This window comes from Schistocerca nitens, chromosome 3 (assembly GCF_023898315.1).
Source record: "Schistocerca nitens isolate TAMUIC-IGC-003100 chromosome 3, iqSchNite1.1, whole genome shotgun sequence".
NCBI lineage: Eukaryota > Metazoa > Arthropoda > Insecta > Orthoptera > Acrididae > Schistocerca > Schistocerca nitens.
In genome coordinates this window covers 766,672,589-766,691,350 of record NC_064616.1, presented here as the reverse complement: position 1 = coordinate 766,691,350, position 18,762 = coordinate 766,672,589, and the positions used below count along the sequence as shown (strand labels likewise).

The 18,762-nt window shown below is 36.2% G+C and overlaps 1 protein-coding gene across 1 annotated transcript in view; it reads left to right on the top strand.

The window, feature by feature from the left end:
- The window catches only part of LOC126249423 (serine-rich adhesin for platelets-like), a 150,444-nt gene extending 132,024 nt beyond the window's left edge, over positions 1–18,420 (top strand). Inside the window, exons 4-5 of the mRNA XM_049951075.1 lie at positions 7,450–7,626; positions 16,996–18,420. Of these exons, the coding sequence (XP_049807032.1) occupies positions 7,450–7,626; positions 16,996–17,150 (332 nt within the window). The 3' untranslated portion in view covers positions 17,151–18,420. The remainder of the gene's footprint in view (positions 1–7,449; positions 7,627–16,995) is intronic.
- The last annotated feature ends 342 nt before the right edge of the window (positions 18,421–18,762 follow it).

Genomic DNA, 18,762 nt, shown 5'->3' with positions numbered 1-18,762 from the left:
CCGTTTTAGAAAGCACGTGCCTCTAGAAACAGTGCTGTCCTTTACTGTCTGGCTGCGCTTGCCTGCGTCCCAGCCGTACTCTCGGCCTTATTGCAAGGGTAAAACCCAAACTCGGATGGCTAAAACCGAATAAAACTTATTTCAAAATACGAATACGTGTCTGGTTTACCACCAGCCAGTGTCATTTTTAATTAAGTTTCACATTTGTGTATAATCGATTTCTAAATGTTAACGAATCCGAGTCTACATAAGCGTAAGTTGCTGAGGAAACAACGGTATGTAACAGACAGTTATAACCACCAGATTCATAAAAGTCATAAATCAGGTCTTATTTGGTAAAAAGCTTAACATTTGCTTGAAACAAAATACACTGGCTGACCAAAAAAGTGAAACATCCAGAAGATACGGTCGAATGTCAGTCTAACATCATACAAGGCTTGATCAGACAGTAACAGAAATTTTTTAATTTCGCGGGCTTTATACATAGGATTAAAAAAAATTATCTTGTTGGTTCTCCTGTTCCTGATGTATGATTGCATTTTCAACTGTTTTGAATATTTAATTTATAGTTGAAAGTCGAAAAGGATATACGTGTCTTCGAGTGCTCGTCGAATTTTTGTTTTCGAGAAAGGTGGATCAAAGAATTTGCATCAAGTTTTGCTAGAAAAATGGAATAAAGTGCAGTACCGTTTTCGAAACGAGACTATGGATTTGGTCGAATTTACTTTGAGTAAGGCAAGAGTTTACGAGTGGTATAAACATTCTGTAAGAGGGTCAAGATGTTGAAGACGACGACCGCCCCGAACGCCCTAGCACATCAATTACTGACCACATTGTGGAACAAGTAAAGAAAATGGTTCTGAAAAATCACCGAATCTCCATCAGAGAGGGTGCTGATGACATCGGCATACCATTTGGCTCATGCTAAGAAATTTTTAAGGAGGTTTTGGACATGAAATGTGTAGCAGCAAAGTTTATTCAGAACTTGTTGAATTTCGACCAAAAACGACGTCACGTGTACATCGCTCAGGAATTACTGAATGAAGTCGACAACGATCCAGAACTTCTAAAGAAGGTCATAACTGATGACAAAACATCGGTATACGAGTATGACGTCGAAACCAAGGCCCAATCGTCCCTATCGAAACTGCCTGAAGAGCCAAGACAGAAAAAAAAATCCACACGTTCGATCACATGTGAAGGTTCTTCTCGTTGTTTTCTTAGATTACAATGGGATAGTGCATCACGAGTTCTTACCTTATGATCCTACGGTCAATAAGGAGTACTACCTCGAAGTTATGCATCGTTTGCGTCAAGTAACCGGAAGAGAATGACGAGAATTGGGGCAAAAACCACTCGTGGAAATTGCATCACGATAATGCTCCTGCTCGCACATCAATGCTTATTCGTGATCTTTTGGCAAAAAACAAAACCGTTATGTTGACTCAGTCTCCGTATTCGCGAACGTGGCCCCCTGCGACTTCTTTCTACTCCCGAGGCTGAAGAGAACCATGAAAGGAGGTCGTTTTGCCACCACTGATGAGATAAAAACAGAATCGCTGAAGGAGCTGAACACAATAACGTAAAGTGAGTTCCAGAAGTGCTACTGAGGTTGCTAAAAGCCCTCGCACAAATGTATCATATCAAAGGGGTAGTAGTTTGAAGGGTACAAAATTGAGGCTGATCAATAAATAAAGATTCTTCAAGAAAAACAAAAATTCCCGTTACTTCTTGACCACACCTCGTGCATGTACTCACCATCGATTCCGATGTAAATGATTAGAGTAGCAATTATCTCTGACAGGTAGAACGGCCACCAGAGTGCATTAGTGTTGTTCATGTTTAGTGTTTTTCCCAGGCCTGGTAAAGTACAAGGTGTTAATAACTAAGTTCCAGTTTGAAAACGCTGTAGAAAGAGAACCACTGCTCAGAATTACGTCAAATTTGAACGGCATATTATTGACGCTGGGAGAGAAGTAATGTAAAAAAAATTACAGAAGTTTTACCAATTAATGACGTAAACGAGGTCGGCTACATATCGCAATACGACGGCTATTGTTTGAGTTGCACATTACACTACCCGTATCGTTCAATGTGCATGACTGCACAAGTTCAGCAATCAACAGTTGTGGCACTGTCAGTTAGGTAAGCCCAATCACCATGGCAAGGTCGTACCATATCGGATCGGAAAAATCGGTTTGTAATTGTCCTGAAGCCGAAAACAGCATAAAAAGCAAAATGACATCAGCTTTTAATGGTCCTGGGTCAAAAATCCGCATAAAAAGTAAACCGTATGTTCCACAACATATCGCAGTATGTCGGGCGGGCGCGGCTCTGAGGCTAAAATAAATTTCTCAATAATGTATTACAGAATTTACATTATCATAATGCATGTCTCACATTTCCCAGACGGGACTAAGTAACGCTAGTGAACGTTTTTGGAACTCTTGATAAGCAATGTCACGCGATGTTTTTCGAACAAGTAGTAGCTAGTCTTAAGGCTGCGCCTTGAAATCCCGCTTAGCTCTTTGTAGCTGATGTGTGGGGGCGTGCTTTCCTCGGAGTACAACCCTTAAGGGCGTCGCGAAGTGTCTGGTGTTCTAGCCTAAGGGTTTTCTACCGAACTGCACACAATTTTCACCTTCCACTGCTTACATCAAAAGAGAATGGATAGAGTTGCTGAAACTTTGCTGTCGAATCCCTGTCTCCGTATATCTATTTATGCTTTAATGTGTCTTTAATCGACGTTTAGTATTATTGTTCTGATAGTGTTTTAGACAGTTTTTATTCCGTCCACTGCTGGAATAAGTTTGCAAATATCTCTGCAGAGTGGACTAGATTACAGTAACATAAGTACAATGAAGACCAAAGAAACTGATACATCTGCCTAATATCGTGTTCGGCCCCCGCGAGCACGCAGAAGTGCCGCAACACGACTTATGTCTGAAGTAGTACTGGACAGAACTGACACAATGAATCCTGCAGGGCTGTCCATAAATCCGTAAGAGCACGAGGTGGTGGAGCCCTCTTCTGTACAGCACGTTCCAAGGCATTTCAGATATGCTCAATAATGTTCATGTCTGGGGAGTTTGGTGGCCAGCGGAAGTGTTTAAACTCAGAAGAGCATTCGTGGAGCCACTCCACAGCAATTCTGGACGTGTGGAATGTCGCATTGCCCTGCTAGAATTGTCCAATTCCGTCGGAATGCACAATGGACATGACTGGATGTGGGTGATCAGACAGGATGCTTACGTATGTGATACCTGTTAGAGTCGTATCTAGACATATCATGAGTCCCATATCACCCCAACTGCACATGTCTCACACGATTACAGGGCCTCCACCAGCTTGAACAGTCCCATGCTGACATGCAGGATCCATGGATTAATGAGGTTGTCTCCATACCCGCATTCGTTGAATTGTTTGCACGCTGACACTTATTGATGGCCCAGTATTGGAATCTGCAGCAATTTGCGGAAGGGCTGCACTTCTGTCACATTGAACGATTCTCTTCCGCCGGCCGGTGTGGCCGAGCGGTTCTAGGCGCTTCAGTCAGGAACCGCGCGACCGCTACGGTCGCAGGTTCGAATCCTGCCTCGGGCATGGATGTTTGTGATGTCCTTAGGTTAGCTAGGTTTAAATAGTTCTAAGTTCTAGGGGACTGATGACCTCAGATGTTAAGTCCCATAGTGCTCAGAGCCATTTGAACCATTTGATTTGATTCTCTTCTGTCGTCGTTGGTCCCATTCCTGCAGGATCTTTTTCTGGACGTAGCGATGTCGGAGATTTGATGTTTTGCCGGATTCCTGATATTCGTGATATACTCGTGAAACGGTGGTACGGGAAAATCCCCACTTCATCGCTACCTCGGAAATGCTCGTTGAACTCCAATGGGATTGACTACCAGAAATTTATTGTGCATTGTGTAAATCTTCACTCTCAAACTCCAGAGAACCCACTTTCCCATACAACGCTAAAAACATATAACTTCCTTTAACTTATTTCTGCATTAAATACCAGAAAGAATTTAGGACCAACTGCAGTCTGAATAGTAAACATTTCAGTTGTAATACTAGCAATCCATGTGGCAGCTACATTTCTGAAACACTACAACATGAACTGAAAATTTCTGTAATATTATGAAAATAATATATTGCTATTCACCATATAGGGGAGACGTTGAGTTGTCACAGGCACAACAAAAAGAGAGCCATGCATTTGAGTTTTTCACTGAAAGGCCTTCTGCCAAAGTAGAAGACACATTCACACAAGCACAATTACGGACACGTGGTCACTGAGGCTGGACTGTTTGTCATGAAATTTTGCTGGACAGGTCATATGATATAAAAGACAGAAAGTTTTCATGCCTGTCAACAACAGTGAATAATGAAAACTTAGCAACCTGTTAGCTTTAAATATGTGGTGTCTATTGCAATTTAATATAAGTCTGTGCTTCAGGAATCTGAAAAGGAATAGCGAACATAGTAATGCCTCTTGAGTTAACACAAGAACATATTTCTTGAAGCTATTTCTAAAAGTTCGATTTGAAAATTAGATATTTCTGCTTTAGCAAGAACCACAATTTACCATTATTTCATAAGTGTTATTTAGTTATTTTTGTATTATTATTATTATTGTTGTTGTTGTTGTTAGTATTATTGTTGTTGTTATTATTGTTGTTGTTGTTACATAAAATTATGGTGAAATTCTTGTGCTTTGGCTGCAACAAAACCTACAAAATACGCAGATTATATGTATCATTTGATATAGCTTCATTGTTTTTTTAGATACTGTAATGTATTTTAAGCTCTCGTGAGAATGTGCTACACACCCTATCACCTTTCCTTGTGAAAAATAATGTGCCAACAGACTTATCAAAGTAGTGCTCATTTATGTCATAAGAATGATGTAACCTTTGGCTTCTTCTCCGTACTGAACTTGCTCCAAACCACAATCCATGCCCTGAAAACAATAAACCAGTGTATGGGTTTCCTCCCACTCTTAAACAGTCCCCATTTTAGATACTTAATCATGCCAGTGTCACTACTAAAGAAGTTGAAATTTCATCAGCTAAATATTATTGTTCTTCTTTGTACATCCTCACAATCAAATTCTAAACATGATTATTATGGAGCCCACAGATAACTTCAGCAGTCCAAACAAACCCCAGAACAGTACACCTCTTGCTTCAGTTTTCTTGAGCACTCTTTTAGTAGTCTCATTATTTGGAAGAGAACTTGTTTGCTTCACGGACTACATCTTTCTCTCATATGAAGTTGGCAATCCAGTGTATTATCAAATGTTGCCTCTGGGTTCTGTAAACTTTTTTTAACATTTAAGAGGTGACTTCCTAAATTTTACTGCAATGTAAAAAATTATTAAATGGTTCTTTCTATATTTATAGTCATTTTCTGTTATTTGGCGATGTCTGTAATCCAGGAAGGATTTCCTAAAAATTTTGCGATATAATAATTTTCTTACCCTGCCAGAAACTGTAAGATCTTCCGAAAATAGTCTAACATTAGAGTTGGTACCACTGTGTATGTATACAGTATATTACAAATATATGCAGTGGCAACAAGAAGGGCACCCACCAGCCCTTAAATTAACTATGCCAAATCCATTAACAACAATGCTGATCCTGCACTGATGCAAGATAAAGCTATAAGAGAGAGAAAAAGATATTACAAATACATGCAGTATATTGCAAGTAGTGCACTACCCCATAGCACCCTTCCCAGCACCTCCACTTTCCCTGTTAATCACTACTTTGCCCTTAAACTTTATCCTGATCCATATGCTGTTCTTCAACAAGCCCTCAACCCAAGCCACGATTCAAGTCTCAGCTACTGTGTAAAGAGCCCTTGATGTAATTTTATCAAATGCTTTTGTCAGATTTACAGTGATCCAGTGTACTAAAACTTTCATCTAATGGTTCTACTACAGTCTAAGAAAATTGATGAACTGAAATTTGAGTCAGTGTTGTTTCCTGAAGTCATGCTGGGCCTCCTTAAGACAATACAACACATTGCTTATTGTACTGATTTAGATGGCTAACAGTCTCTCAATAACTTCATTTATTATAAATTTTAAGTTGAGAGGCCTATAATTTCCAAAATTATGTGGATCAAATAACTTCCTGGCACATTAAAACTGTGTGTTGGACCAAGAATCGAACTTGGAACCTGTACCTTTTACTGAGCTACCCAAGCAGAACTCATGACCCATCCTCACAGCTTGAATTCTGTTAGTACCTCATCTCCTACCTTCCAAACTTCACAGAAGCTCTTCTGCAAATCTTACAGAACTATTACTCCTAGAAGAAAGGATATTGCGGAGACAAGGCTTAGCCACAGCCTGGGGAATGTTTCCAGAATGAAATTTTCACTCTGCAGCAGAGTGGGCAATAATATGAAACTTCCTGGCAGATTAAAACAGTTTTAATCTGCCAGAAAGTTTCATATGAGCACACACTCCTCTGCAGAGTGAAAATTTCATTATGTAGATCATTCATTTTGTGGAAGGGAGTCACAGAGGGTACATGCAAGTCACCTAGCATTTCTTTTGCAGTCAGATTTACTCTAAAAGGGGTGTCAATGTTGTTTGACTGCAGCTGCTAATTAGACATGGTGTATTATTCGATTTATGCTTTTGTCATAACAGTATGGGTCTTTGGGAATGGGGCTGGATGTGGAGAGAGGATTGGTGAGGGACACTGATTTCAAGTGCTTATTTTCACCCACATCTTAATTGTACACTATTTCTTCACTTTCCTGTGAATTATCTTTCATTTAATATAAAACAAACACTTTACCTTTCTTGCAAATAATGCAGTCAGTGCTACAAATCCTAATGATGATGTAATTGAAGATAATGTTTAAAAATGATTACTTTGTGTGGCTCACAACTATCACTTTGTACATGAATCTTTAAGAAGTTACATACTTCAACTACTACTTACCAGCTCATGCAATTTCTTATGAAATTCATTACTTCTCATTTTATGCCACTGTGGTTCATAAAATGGCAATAATGCTGTAACAAAGAACATAGCCTTCATAGCCAGTGAAAGAAAAATGCCTAACGAGCAGGAACATAGCTTCAAAACAAACTGAATACTTCTCTTCCTGACACCTCCTGTTGTTACAGAGATGAACTTAATATACAAAAATGTAGCATGTCCAGTGAGAAAGTATCGCACATGTATTTATGTTGCTAATTGAAAATCATTTTCTTAATTTAATTTTATCTGCTTTGTATATATGCTGAACTCTGTGGTTCTAAATACAGTTTTAATCATTACTACTAACTGAACAAATAAAGTTTTAATAACTGTACCTAAAGCAGTTTTCAGAGTTGTATTTTGTGAACACTTTGTCACACAAAAACTGTTAATGTGCCTGAAATGGATTGTATTATATATGTAACATAATGTCTGCTTATTTTCAGATACGCCATTCACTTCAGCTGTTACTGATGCAGAACTGTTTCAAGTTGAAGTTGGCAAAGGAATGCAGTGCCAGCAGACCACTACAGTCAAGGGGACTAATGGTGCCACCATTCATATGGAGAATGTGAAATATTATGCCTACAACAATCAGCCTGGGGCTGATTCAGAAGTTACCTGTAAGTAGCTTTACCACTTCTAAATTGTGGAATGATATTTGCAGTGTAATAAAAACAATTGTAGAAACTGATAGTTCTGTGAAAGACTTACCTGTATGACAACTCATGAATAGAAAATAGGAGGTACTTGTATGTAGTGTTCTACATAGGTCTTCTTCAAGGATATTGTGTGAGGCATTCTGTTACTTCTTCACTGTCCAAATTTTCATATACGGAGAATATTGAATCTGATGGGACAGACAGAGGAAAATAAGAGAAAACTGTAAGCAGATTCATTTTAGGAGAATCTGAAGCATGAATCATAAAGAAACTTGAGCAATATATTTTTGGAATGTCTTTTCAGTGCAAACAGAGACAGGAATTGAAAACTGAAATGCGAAGCACGTTATTATTAAACAATTTTTGGTTGTCCCTAATGAAGTCAAATGATGTATCACTATTTATTGATATATCATTAGATTTCAGTAGATGATTACTCCTATTATATGGTTTGTACACACACAGTTTCAGTAAATTCCCAGCTTTTCTTATAGCTCGGCTCATGCAAATTAAAAATTTACGTCACACAGTAAGGGGTAACCTGCCAGAATGTACTATAAAAATTCTATTTTGTGATATAGGTCATGTATGCAATTTATCCTCTTAAAATAAATCAATAAGACACTTTAAATCGTAGTTGGAATTCATGTGATGTGGTGAAAGTTCTAGTTTATGTCCAATGCTGCATATTTTATTTATTGGGCTTTAGTGGTATGTCATACATTGTCTTTTGAGTCCCTGCAGTAGCCGTAACTATCTACACTGGCTGACAAAAAAGTGAAGCACCAAGAGGGGGAGGAGGAAGCAAAATGAAATCTCGTGGCTTGAGAGAGTTTGTGATGTTATTTCAGTGATTACAGACTTGAGTCAAATTTATAAAGAACTTGGCAGTATGAAGGCCACTTATCAGTATGAAGCTGCACTCCCTCTGGACTGGATACATATTCTGATTTGGTTATGAAGGGCCTCACAAAACTGTTGTAACCTCTCCTGAGGCAAGCCGGCTCACAGCTGTTGTAACAAATCCTTGATATCCTGGGTACTGGCACTGGGACAGAGTTGATGTCCAAACCGGTCCAACACTTGTTCTGTTGGGGACAGATCTGGAGATATTGTTGGTCACAGAAGTACCTCAACATCATAGAGATATGTAACATGTGTGGAGAAGTATTTTCCTGTTAAAAATGACACCAGGATACTGTTGCATGAAAGGTAAGACATGAAGATGCAAGATGCCCATGACATACCATTATGCCACCAGATTTCCCTCAAGTCATACCCAACAGCTCCACTCACAATGATGTCAGAGCAACAGGCAGATTTCATATTCCTATATTTCTGGAAAGTGTTTGACATGATGCCCCACTGCGAACTGTTAATGAAGGTAAGAGCATGTGAACTAGGTTCCCAGATATTTGAGTGGCTCAGAGTACCATCAGGAGTTCCCCAGGGAAGTGTGATAGAACCACTCTTATTCTCTATATACATGAATTCAATTCAATTCAATCTCAATTCAATCTCTTTATTCATCTGTTAATAATATACATTGTATGGATGTAGTCAATTACAATATAATTTCTTATACTTAATTTTTTACAAAAACACAGATAACAAATATAAATATTTCACATCAGTATATATAAATAATATTACTTTTCCATCTGGTGATCATGGTGAGCAGTTGTTTGCTGATGATGCTGTGGTATATGGGAAGATGTTGAAGTTGACTGACTGTAGGAGGATACAAGCTGACTTAGACAAAATTTGTAGTTGGTATGATGCATGGGTGCTTGCTCTAAATGTAGAGAAATGTAAGTTAATGAAGATAAGTAGGGAAAATGATCCCACAATGTTCAAATACAGCATTAGTAGTGTGCTGCTTGACAAAGTGACATCGATAAAATATCTAGACATAACGTTGCAAACTGATGTGAAATGGAACGATGACGTCAGGCCAGTAATAGGGAAGGTGAATGGTCAACTTTAGTTTATTTGGAAAGTTTTAGGGAAGTGTGGTTCATCTGTAAAGGTGACTGCATATAGGATACTAGTGCAACCTATTCGTCATTACTTCTCAAGTGTTTGGGATCCCCATCAATGTGGATTAAAATAAGACATTGAAGCAGTTCAGAAGCATGCTGATAGATTTATTATTGGTAAATTCCATCATCATGTGAGTGTTACAGATATGTTTCATGAACCCAAAGGGGAGTCCCTGGAGGGAAGACAACATTCATTTTGTGGAACATCATTGAGAAAATTTAAAGAATTGGCATTTTAAGCTGACAGCAAAATGACTCTACTGCTGCCAATGTACATTTTGTGTAAAGATGATGAAGATAAGATAACAGAGGCATGTAGACAATAAGTTTTCCGTCACACAATTTGCAAGTGGAACAGGAAAGAAAATGACCAGTAGTGGTGTAAGGTACTCTCCACCATGCACTGTATGGCAATTTGCAGAGTATTTATGTAGATGTAGAGCAACACCACTGTGCTCCTCTACAACATTGGAAGAATGAGGTCTCTCTCCAGGTCATGACCATACTCACCAGTCATGGCCATCTGGAGCAGTGCAAAACCGCAATTCATCACTGAACACAATGCAACACCATTCATCAGTAGACCATACCTCCCAGTCAAGGTACCTCTTCAAATGCAGTTGTTTGTGATGTGGTGTGGCAGCTTATGTATGGGGCATAATCTGGTTGCTACTAGTCTGTGACCAATGGTATGAGATGATACAGAATACTGCAGGGAGTCCATTACTCATTCTTGGATGGCAAGCACAAATGTGAAGGGGTTACAATGATCACAGTACACAATATGGTGACTCTCCCTTGTAACGGTCAGAAATGGTCAACCAGGACCATGATGATTTATATGGCTGGCTTCACATTTCCATGCAGTCCAACATTGGGCCATTGTCACCTCTGAATGGTTCACAAACCTTGATACTGCACAATTTGACTTATCAGCCAAATGGAGAGGTACAGTAAGCCCCTTTCAAATTCTGTCAGTTGCTTATAATGCTGTTTCACACAAGTACACATCATCTCGAAGTCGTTCACAGAGATCACTCGACATCTGATGCTATTCAAATTTCATCTATAGCCCACCAGGCTTGGTAACAACACTAAAAACAAACATTACTAAGGCATTCTGGTGACGCTTTTACCTGTCACAGAGATGTGCAATTCTAATCATTTACATACCCACTGATCGTGTGTACATGTACAAAGTTTCATTGACATCTGTCCATGATTTCTGGATACGTAACTCTTTCTGCTAGGCAATGTATTTTCTAAAAGAAATATGTTATGTACCTTGCTGTTGTGTGGTCGAACATTTGCAGTCATCTACATAACAACCATTTAGTTTGTTTTATTCTGAATACTGCATCTCATGCTAAGATAACAAACGGAAGCTCAGGGAAGATCCTTCTGTGGAAGATAAGAGTGCACTAGTTGTCCACGTAAAATTCCCAAAACACCATGGGCCACTAATACCAAAATATTCAGAAAGGATCCCCAAACAAATTAAGAAATTTTGTCAGTGTTGTCATCCTAGGTAGTTGTAACACTTACAAGTCCATCTGTAATTTAAATTTATTTCAAAGAAATTGATTGCTTAGTATAACTCTGAGATACATATTCGTTACTGATTCCTGGGGTTGATTCATCACCATTTCCTAATAAGGAACACTGCAAAATTTCTAATCATTGTAGTGACTGATTTTTTAAAAGTAAATAATCTCAAACCATGTGTTAATTACATTGCATTATAAAGTTAAAGGAAATAATAATATTTCCAAATTAAAATACTTGCTTTTAATCAGGCTTACTGCAAATTATATTTTATTTCCATTAAATTCATTATAACCTCTGTAATTAACAAATAATCAATATGTGTTTTGATATAGTTAATTAAATTAAGGTTAATGTGTTTGACCATTCTTGTTAGAGAAAATGAAGTGCAAAAATATTCTCATGTCATCATTTTTATTGCATTGATTGGCGACTCCATAGAGTGCTATGTGCACAACAACCATATGATAAATAAAATTAGAAGGAAGGGCAGCATTGGCCATAATTTTGATGCTTTATTAACAGCAAAATCAATTTTCAAACACATAATGATCATCTTCAGTGCTTTATCGTACAAATTGAAGCTCTTAGGCACTGGTGACTAGTTATTAGCAGTCACAGAAGCTATGAAATTATCACAATACGTTATTGTAAACTGTACTATTCAAAAACAAAGTGAAAGAGTATTGTACCTTATTTGTCACACTTTCTATAATTTATCAGAGTATCTGGACTCAGGGATATAAATAATAGTTAAAAAGTAACCATAATAGTAAGCAAGATTTTACCTTATCCGGTTTATAGACATCTGAACGTTGACACATGAAATAAGTGAAGTTAGATAAATGCTTTGTATGAAGTAGTAGATATAAACAGCAGTAGTGCAGGAGCACTGGCTTTTTTTCAAAGTAGCTACTTCTGTGGCTTCTCCTAATTTAAAAATATTAATGCTGAGACAAGCAGCCAGAAAATTTGAAATCTTGATGAAGAAACATGAAATAACAGAGTTTTATTATTCATCCACTTGACACTTGCTTGTCAGGGATGTTCTCTGAAATTAGCCAGCAATAGAGACATGCAAACATAATAAAAGTAATCAGTAAACAACATCTCTGAAGGTGAACAAATAGCAGAATTAACTAGGAAATTTTAGTTACAAAAGAGTCCACAGCCATCACAAATTGCCTGACTAATAGTATTTCACCACAATGGCTGGCGTTGGCAATTATTATCAATGGCAGCAAGTATAATAGAATGCTATCATTTAAGCCAAATGAAAAGTGTTACGCAATCCAATGAACACTAGCAACCAAACATTATTTAAGCCAAGAGAATGTAAATAATAATACTCTTCTTAAGGGAAAAAATAAGAAATTGAAGAAGGGGGGCAGCAAGAATAATATTATGCAGCATTAAAAGAAACCCATCTGTAACCCGCAATAGAATGACACTGTTAAGTTTCTTGTCCTGTGTGAAAATGTTGATTATGTAGAAAACTAACATCAGAGCCTACACTTAATATAACAATATGAAAAATTACAATTATGTCCATTGTAAATTAAAAATTAACTAACAGCAGTGCTTAGACTGAATACAACAATTTGAAATAATGACAATTATTTCTATTAAAAACCAAAAATAATGTTAAATAACAGTTTTATATCTGATTCATATGAACTGTAAACAAAAACTGAATTGCTATACTGATCAGAGGACTTTTTACAAAATTAACAGGTATACAGTAAAATTTACCTTTCTTTTGTGTCAGTTTTCCTTAAGTTAGTCACTTCATGTTATCATAAATGGTCATTTGTAGCAAATGTAACACATGAGCAGATAAGGACTTAGATTAAAATCCATTAAAAGCCAAATTTACCTTAAAAGATGCTCATAATATACAAATCTGACAGCAAAATAATTCAAAAGGAAATGATAGGTACATTTGCTGCAGGCACATATAGAAACCAAACAAGTCAGTTATTAAGATGTTCAACAAATGAAAGTCTTGAGCAGAAAACGGAGGCTAATAGAGAATATACATCTCAACACCTGCGAGGAGAAAGAGTAGAACAAACTTATTAAAAGTTAAAAAAAGAAGAAATGAATAAAGAAGTAGATGACAAAGTATAGTGAACTGGAAATGTGCCGTAGCATTATTTATAGAACTTCATGCTATATTAACATACACTGTCAAGACACCCTTGTTTTTGAGAGTTATATGTTTCCAGTACATGGAAAGAGAAAAGATATAACACACGAAGCTGGCAGGAAGATCAGTGACTTAGGAAATATGCTCAAGTATATCAGATTCGTAGTCTTACAATGATGGATGTTTTACAGACGTTGAAGGATCTGATGAATATATGGCAAATAATGTACACCATGCTGTAGTAATTAATTTCTGATCCCTTCATATTTTTTAATATCAACAATTGTCTGATGATCAGCTTTATCACAAATAATAGTCTGAGCCCTTAATCAGATAAACAAACTACATTCACTAACATGGTATCACAAAGTTTTTGGGTGGCAGAATAAGACAATAGTTTTCACCATTAAATCACAAAATAGACATGTTGGTGGCTAAATACAGAGCGTCTCATATAGTAACTGTGTAGTTTGCCAGTTCATTTCATGTCTTTGACATTATGATATCCAATCATAGTCTTATAACATGACATCTACATTCTGGTAGCTAAAAAGGGATTGACTGTGGCGCTGTGTGTCACATTTATTTATTAATGGGTGTATTATTAGAAATCATAAAATGTTGAATTACAGAGCAATTGCCTTTTTAATATTAACATAAAAGATAGTAAAATTAGAGGAGATGATGATACAATGGACAAAGAAGAAAATTTATTTAATTATATGCTGTGTAACTGGAAGAATAACAAAAATAATAGGTACTACTTTACGATGATGATTTCTATGAGGGCATGCTGAGAAGTAATGCCTCCAAAGTTTTCAAATGTTATCAACATTCTACATCTTTACATATGTCTTATTCGCATTTGCAGCTCTCCACCAGTAGAGGGTTCTGAATCGTAGCATGTAACGTGGTGGTGTGTAATGTAACTATGTTAGTGCATGGGAAACAGCTTGCTGTAACTGAGTTTCAAATTCGAAGAGTTCATCCAAACATGGAGCATCCTCTCCTTCAGCATGACAATGTCAGCCTACACTCACCTGGCAACATGTGCAGAGTCCATTGCCTTGGGTTCACAGTCATCGATCATCCTCCATACAGTCCCAATTGGCTCTATCCAATTTTCTTCTGTTTCCAAATCTTAAAGAACACCTTGTAGGACTTCACTTTGACAGTGGTGAAGCAGTATCAACAAACTGGTCTCTGTTTGGGAGAGAGGCATTCATTTCCAGGATGATTATGTTGAGAAATTTCATCGCCAGGATGATTTTACCGAGAAATAAATGTGTAGACGTGAAAAATGAAGATGTATAATCTTACCAATGTTTGTTTTATTTAAAATGCCAAAAGATTTTTCCCATAAAAAATTTGGGGGCGTTACTTTTCAGAGTGCCTTCATATTAATGTAGAGATTCCCAAAGCCTGCCAAAATGTTTCAAGAGAATATAATTTTCTAAATTGAATAATTAATAAACTAACAATTGACTTTAGTGACAGCAGGCACTTTTGGAATCAGAAAAATCTGGGCTACAAACTATGGTACCAAACTTTGTAAATAATCACTCCATACGAATGGAACTTTATAGGTTACTGAAATTTTGAATACAAGTAAGTACTGTATATGTGCTTTCATTTTGTTAAAGGAGGTAAAATAAAGGATAAAAAATTATTTTAATGTCTGGAGTGATAAGAACAATTGGTATAGATGCACCTTGCTCTGTTACATCATTTACCATTGGTTTATAAAGAAAGATATTGAAAAATAACTAACTGGATAATCAGGTGTAGAAGAAAAATTACAAAAATGCACAGTACAGTTAATACACATCAGATTGTCAAAAATCATTAATTAAACTAAAATTTTGTATGATTATTTTATATAGTTGTTGTATATGTGCTCTCAACAAAGTGAGATCAAATAGAGGAAAAAATTATATTAATATCTGGAGTGGTATAAGAACAAGACTTGTTCTGTTACTATATCTGTGTGAGTACGAGAATCTCCCTATCATTATTGGCACAAAACATGTAAGGAAGGGAACAATTTGTTCCAGACCCTTAAAGTCAAATTTGATAATTTTCCACTAGAATCTCAGAGCAAGAGATATCGAGTTTCCAAATTGAAATGCACATAGAAAATTGTCAAATTAAAGAGGTGGTATACCTCTACACTATCTAAAATAAAATGGATTGTCCAAATACTAAATGATAAGGTCAGAGTAGCTAAAGATATTGCCATTAAGAATAGGATGTACTGCAGTTACTTCCATACTTCCTAAATGTAGCACTCACAGTAATGGTTTACAAAAAAAGACAATCAGTGTGAAGCTACAGAGCCAGTACGCAGTAAGGTGATGGAGTCCATAATGAAAGATAAATTATTCAGTTACTTTGAAGGAAATAACCTTTTTAGGATACGCAGCACAGCTTTCAGAAGTACAGGTCAATGACAGCAGAAGTACTTGACTTAGTGACAAATATATGTCAGCATTCTGAAGGCAATGAGTTTACAGCACAAATACTTCATGATCTTAGTAAGGCAGTCAACCGTATACCACATAATGCCCTCCTTGGCAGGTTAAATTCATACGGTTTTGGAAGAACTGTTCTACAAACTGTTGAATCCTATCTGAATAACAGACAAAAGATTTTACCATGCAAGGAGCAGACTCATATAAAAGAGGATACAATACGGTGTCCCACAAGAACAGCGATAGGGCCCCTGTTGTTCCCAATTATTGTCAACAACATAGGCTCCAATGGGCAGATCTTGCAGTTAGTGGATGATACAATTTCGTTCTCAAAAGGAGAGAATGTCATTCGGGCTGTTCAAAGAGCAGAACTCCTATTTAGTGAGGTAAATGGTTTATCATGATGGCATGAAAATTAATGAAGACTAAATGCAGAGGATGATAGACAGCCTCAGTGGTACTGGAGCACTGGATGACACAGCAGCTTTTAAACTTCTGAGCTTTTCATTGATACCATATAACATAGCAACAGCACACTAAACATGTATTTTCAAAACTTTCAAGGATCCCATACCTCTAGATGAGACAAACAGCACTGAAGAAATCTTCTCTGTTAATAGACCAGTGTCTACCAGAGCTGCAACTTAGTGCCTTGACTACAACAGCAACTATGCTGCTTAATTACACTATGTTCTAGTATTGATTTTATAGTTGTGTTATTATTGTAATGTGTATTGTAATTTAGTTCCTAACTTTGTTATGTTTTATAGTATCCATATTAGTATCATAGTTTAAATTGCCATATTGTATTCATTTTATTACAGTAATACTGTTGTAATCTTGATGCTATTTGTCCCGCCATTACATAGAATTGGTAATAAAATGGTATTGGTAATATACATAATTAACTTCTGGATATCAGTGGCATAGGAAAACAAATAGTATCAGTTAAATGATCTCATTCAGGAGAAAATGTTATCTGATCTAATATTTCAATACAGATTTTTTCAGCTATAAGTGTACATATTCCCTTAGCTACAAAATAAAATTTAGTTCAAAGAGCTATGTTGTTTTTACTAAATATACAATATTTACTAGTAATTTTTGTTTGATTTTATTACAGATATCAACTGTGACCAGCCACAATCAAGTTACCTGACTGCTGTTACTATAATAGCAATTGTCTTAGGTGCAGTACTTGCAGCTGTTGTACCTTTAATTATATTTTTCACTGTTGTACATAGAAAGAAATGTGGAATGTATTCACTGAACCCATGAAAGAAGGCATGTTTGACTGTGTAGTGAGTTCCTACTTAATGCTCATTTGTAAACTTATGCTTGCAACTTTGCAAATCATATGCCTAACTGTCACACAAAGTTATGTGGTAAATTAATTATTTACCTATCTAGAAGGAAATGTCAATGATCATACGTCATTGCTTGTGATTATGTATTGACATAAAGTAAGACCATACTCATCTTTTAATGATCTGTCTTTTGTAAAAAAGTTGGTTTAATATTTTAAAGTATCCACCACACTCATTCATAGTTCTCTATGATAGTATAAGCCATTATGATCATACCTTGCCTGCAAGGCAAACAGTCAATTCATTCATTGTATAATACTTCTCGCCAGTAATTTATTTTCAGTGACAATTTGTGTTATGTTTTGAATTAATGTAAGGTTTTCTGTCTGTAACCATATGTGATACCAACTGCAAAGTACACTATTATACATTCAGTCACTATAATAACAAGCCTTGTCATTTATGGAAGTGTTTTGGAGATGCATACATTATGGTTGTTGATTTAGCAGTCAGCTCTTCATCATTTAACATTGTACTTATATAATGAAGAATTGCCATTTGTGAAAATTCTGTGGCAGTGTTACAGATTATATATGACATATTAGCACTGGTATTGCATTTTTCAATATCTTTTGATATGCTATGCTTTTTGTTATAGAAAAGCCAATAGCATGATCTATATCAGTAGCAATTAGATTTCCTTGTATTCTGTATAAGTTAATCTGTAAAGCTATTATATACCTTCTTGTGTGTGTGTGTGTGTGTGTGTGTGTGTGTGTGTGTGTGTGTGTGTGTGTGTGTGTGTGTGTGGTACAGAAGATGATATTGTATTTAAACAGATTTTGTATGTCAGTGTGTATAAATAACAAATCAATTGTCACTATCTTTTATTTTAAATAGAAGCTCTATGTATTTATATTATTTTTACACCCTTCAAAATGACACTACAAAGTAAGGACATGTATGAAAATATATTTAACTTTTACACATTCGCAGCTGCTTTTTGCAATATTGTTTAATCCAGCGAGTAGCCTAGTTACACTACGTTGCTACAGATGCAGTGTGACTGGTCATTTTATCCTGAAAAATATTTATTTTCATTCCCTCTTCTCTAAAAAATAAGTAATCTAAATAATTGTTGAGTTTTTTTTTATAAATGTAACTTGTCAATAAGATGTTAATTGTGTATCTAATGCTGAGATACAAATAGTACATTTCAGATTTGGAGCAATATAATTAGTACTGGCCTCTGTAATTCAACAAAATCATATACTATGGAATACTAATAAACTACAAGGATATTATATTGTGTCGTGAGAAAATGAATTTATTGTCTGTGTGTTATTCTTCCTTTTGGATGTTGCAGTTATCTGTCATGCTCTTCTGTTAACAGTCGTGGAGTGGACTTACAACACTGATACAATCACTTTCTTATTGATAACATATAGTAATGATGATTTAGTTGCCAAATTCACATATTAAAGTAACTAACCAATCACCTGTAAACAAGAGTGTAACAAATTCAAGATTTTGACCTTTCTTTCTCATTTTAAAAGAACATTTAGACAATTATGTAAATTTAA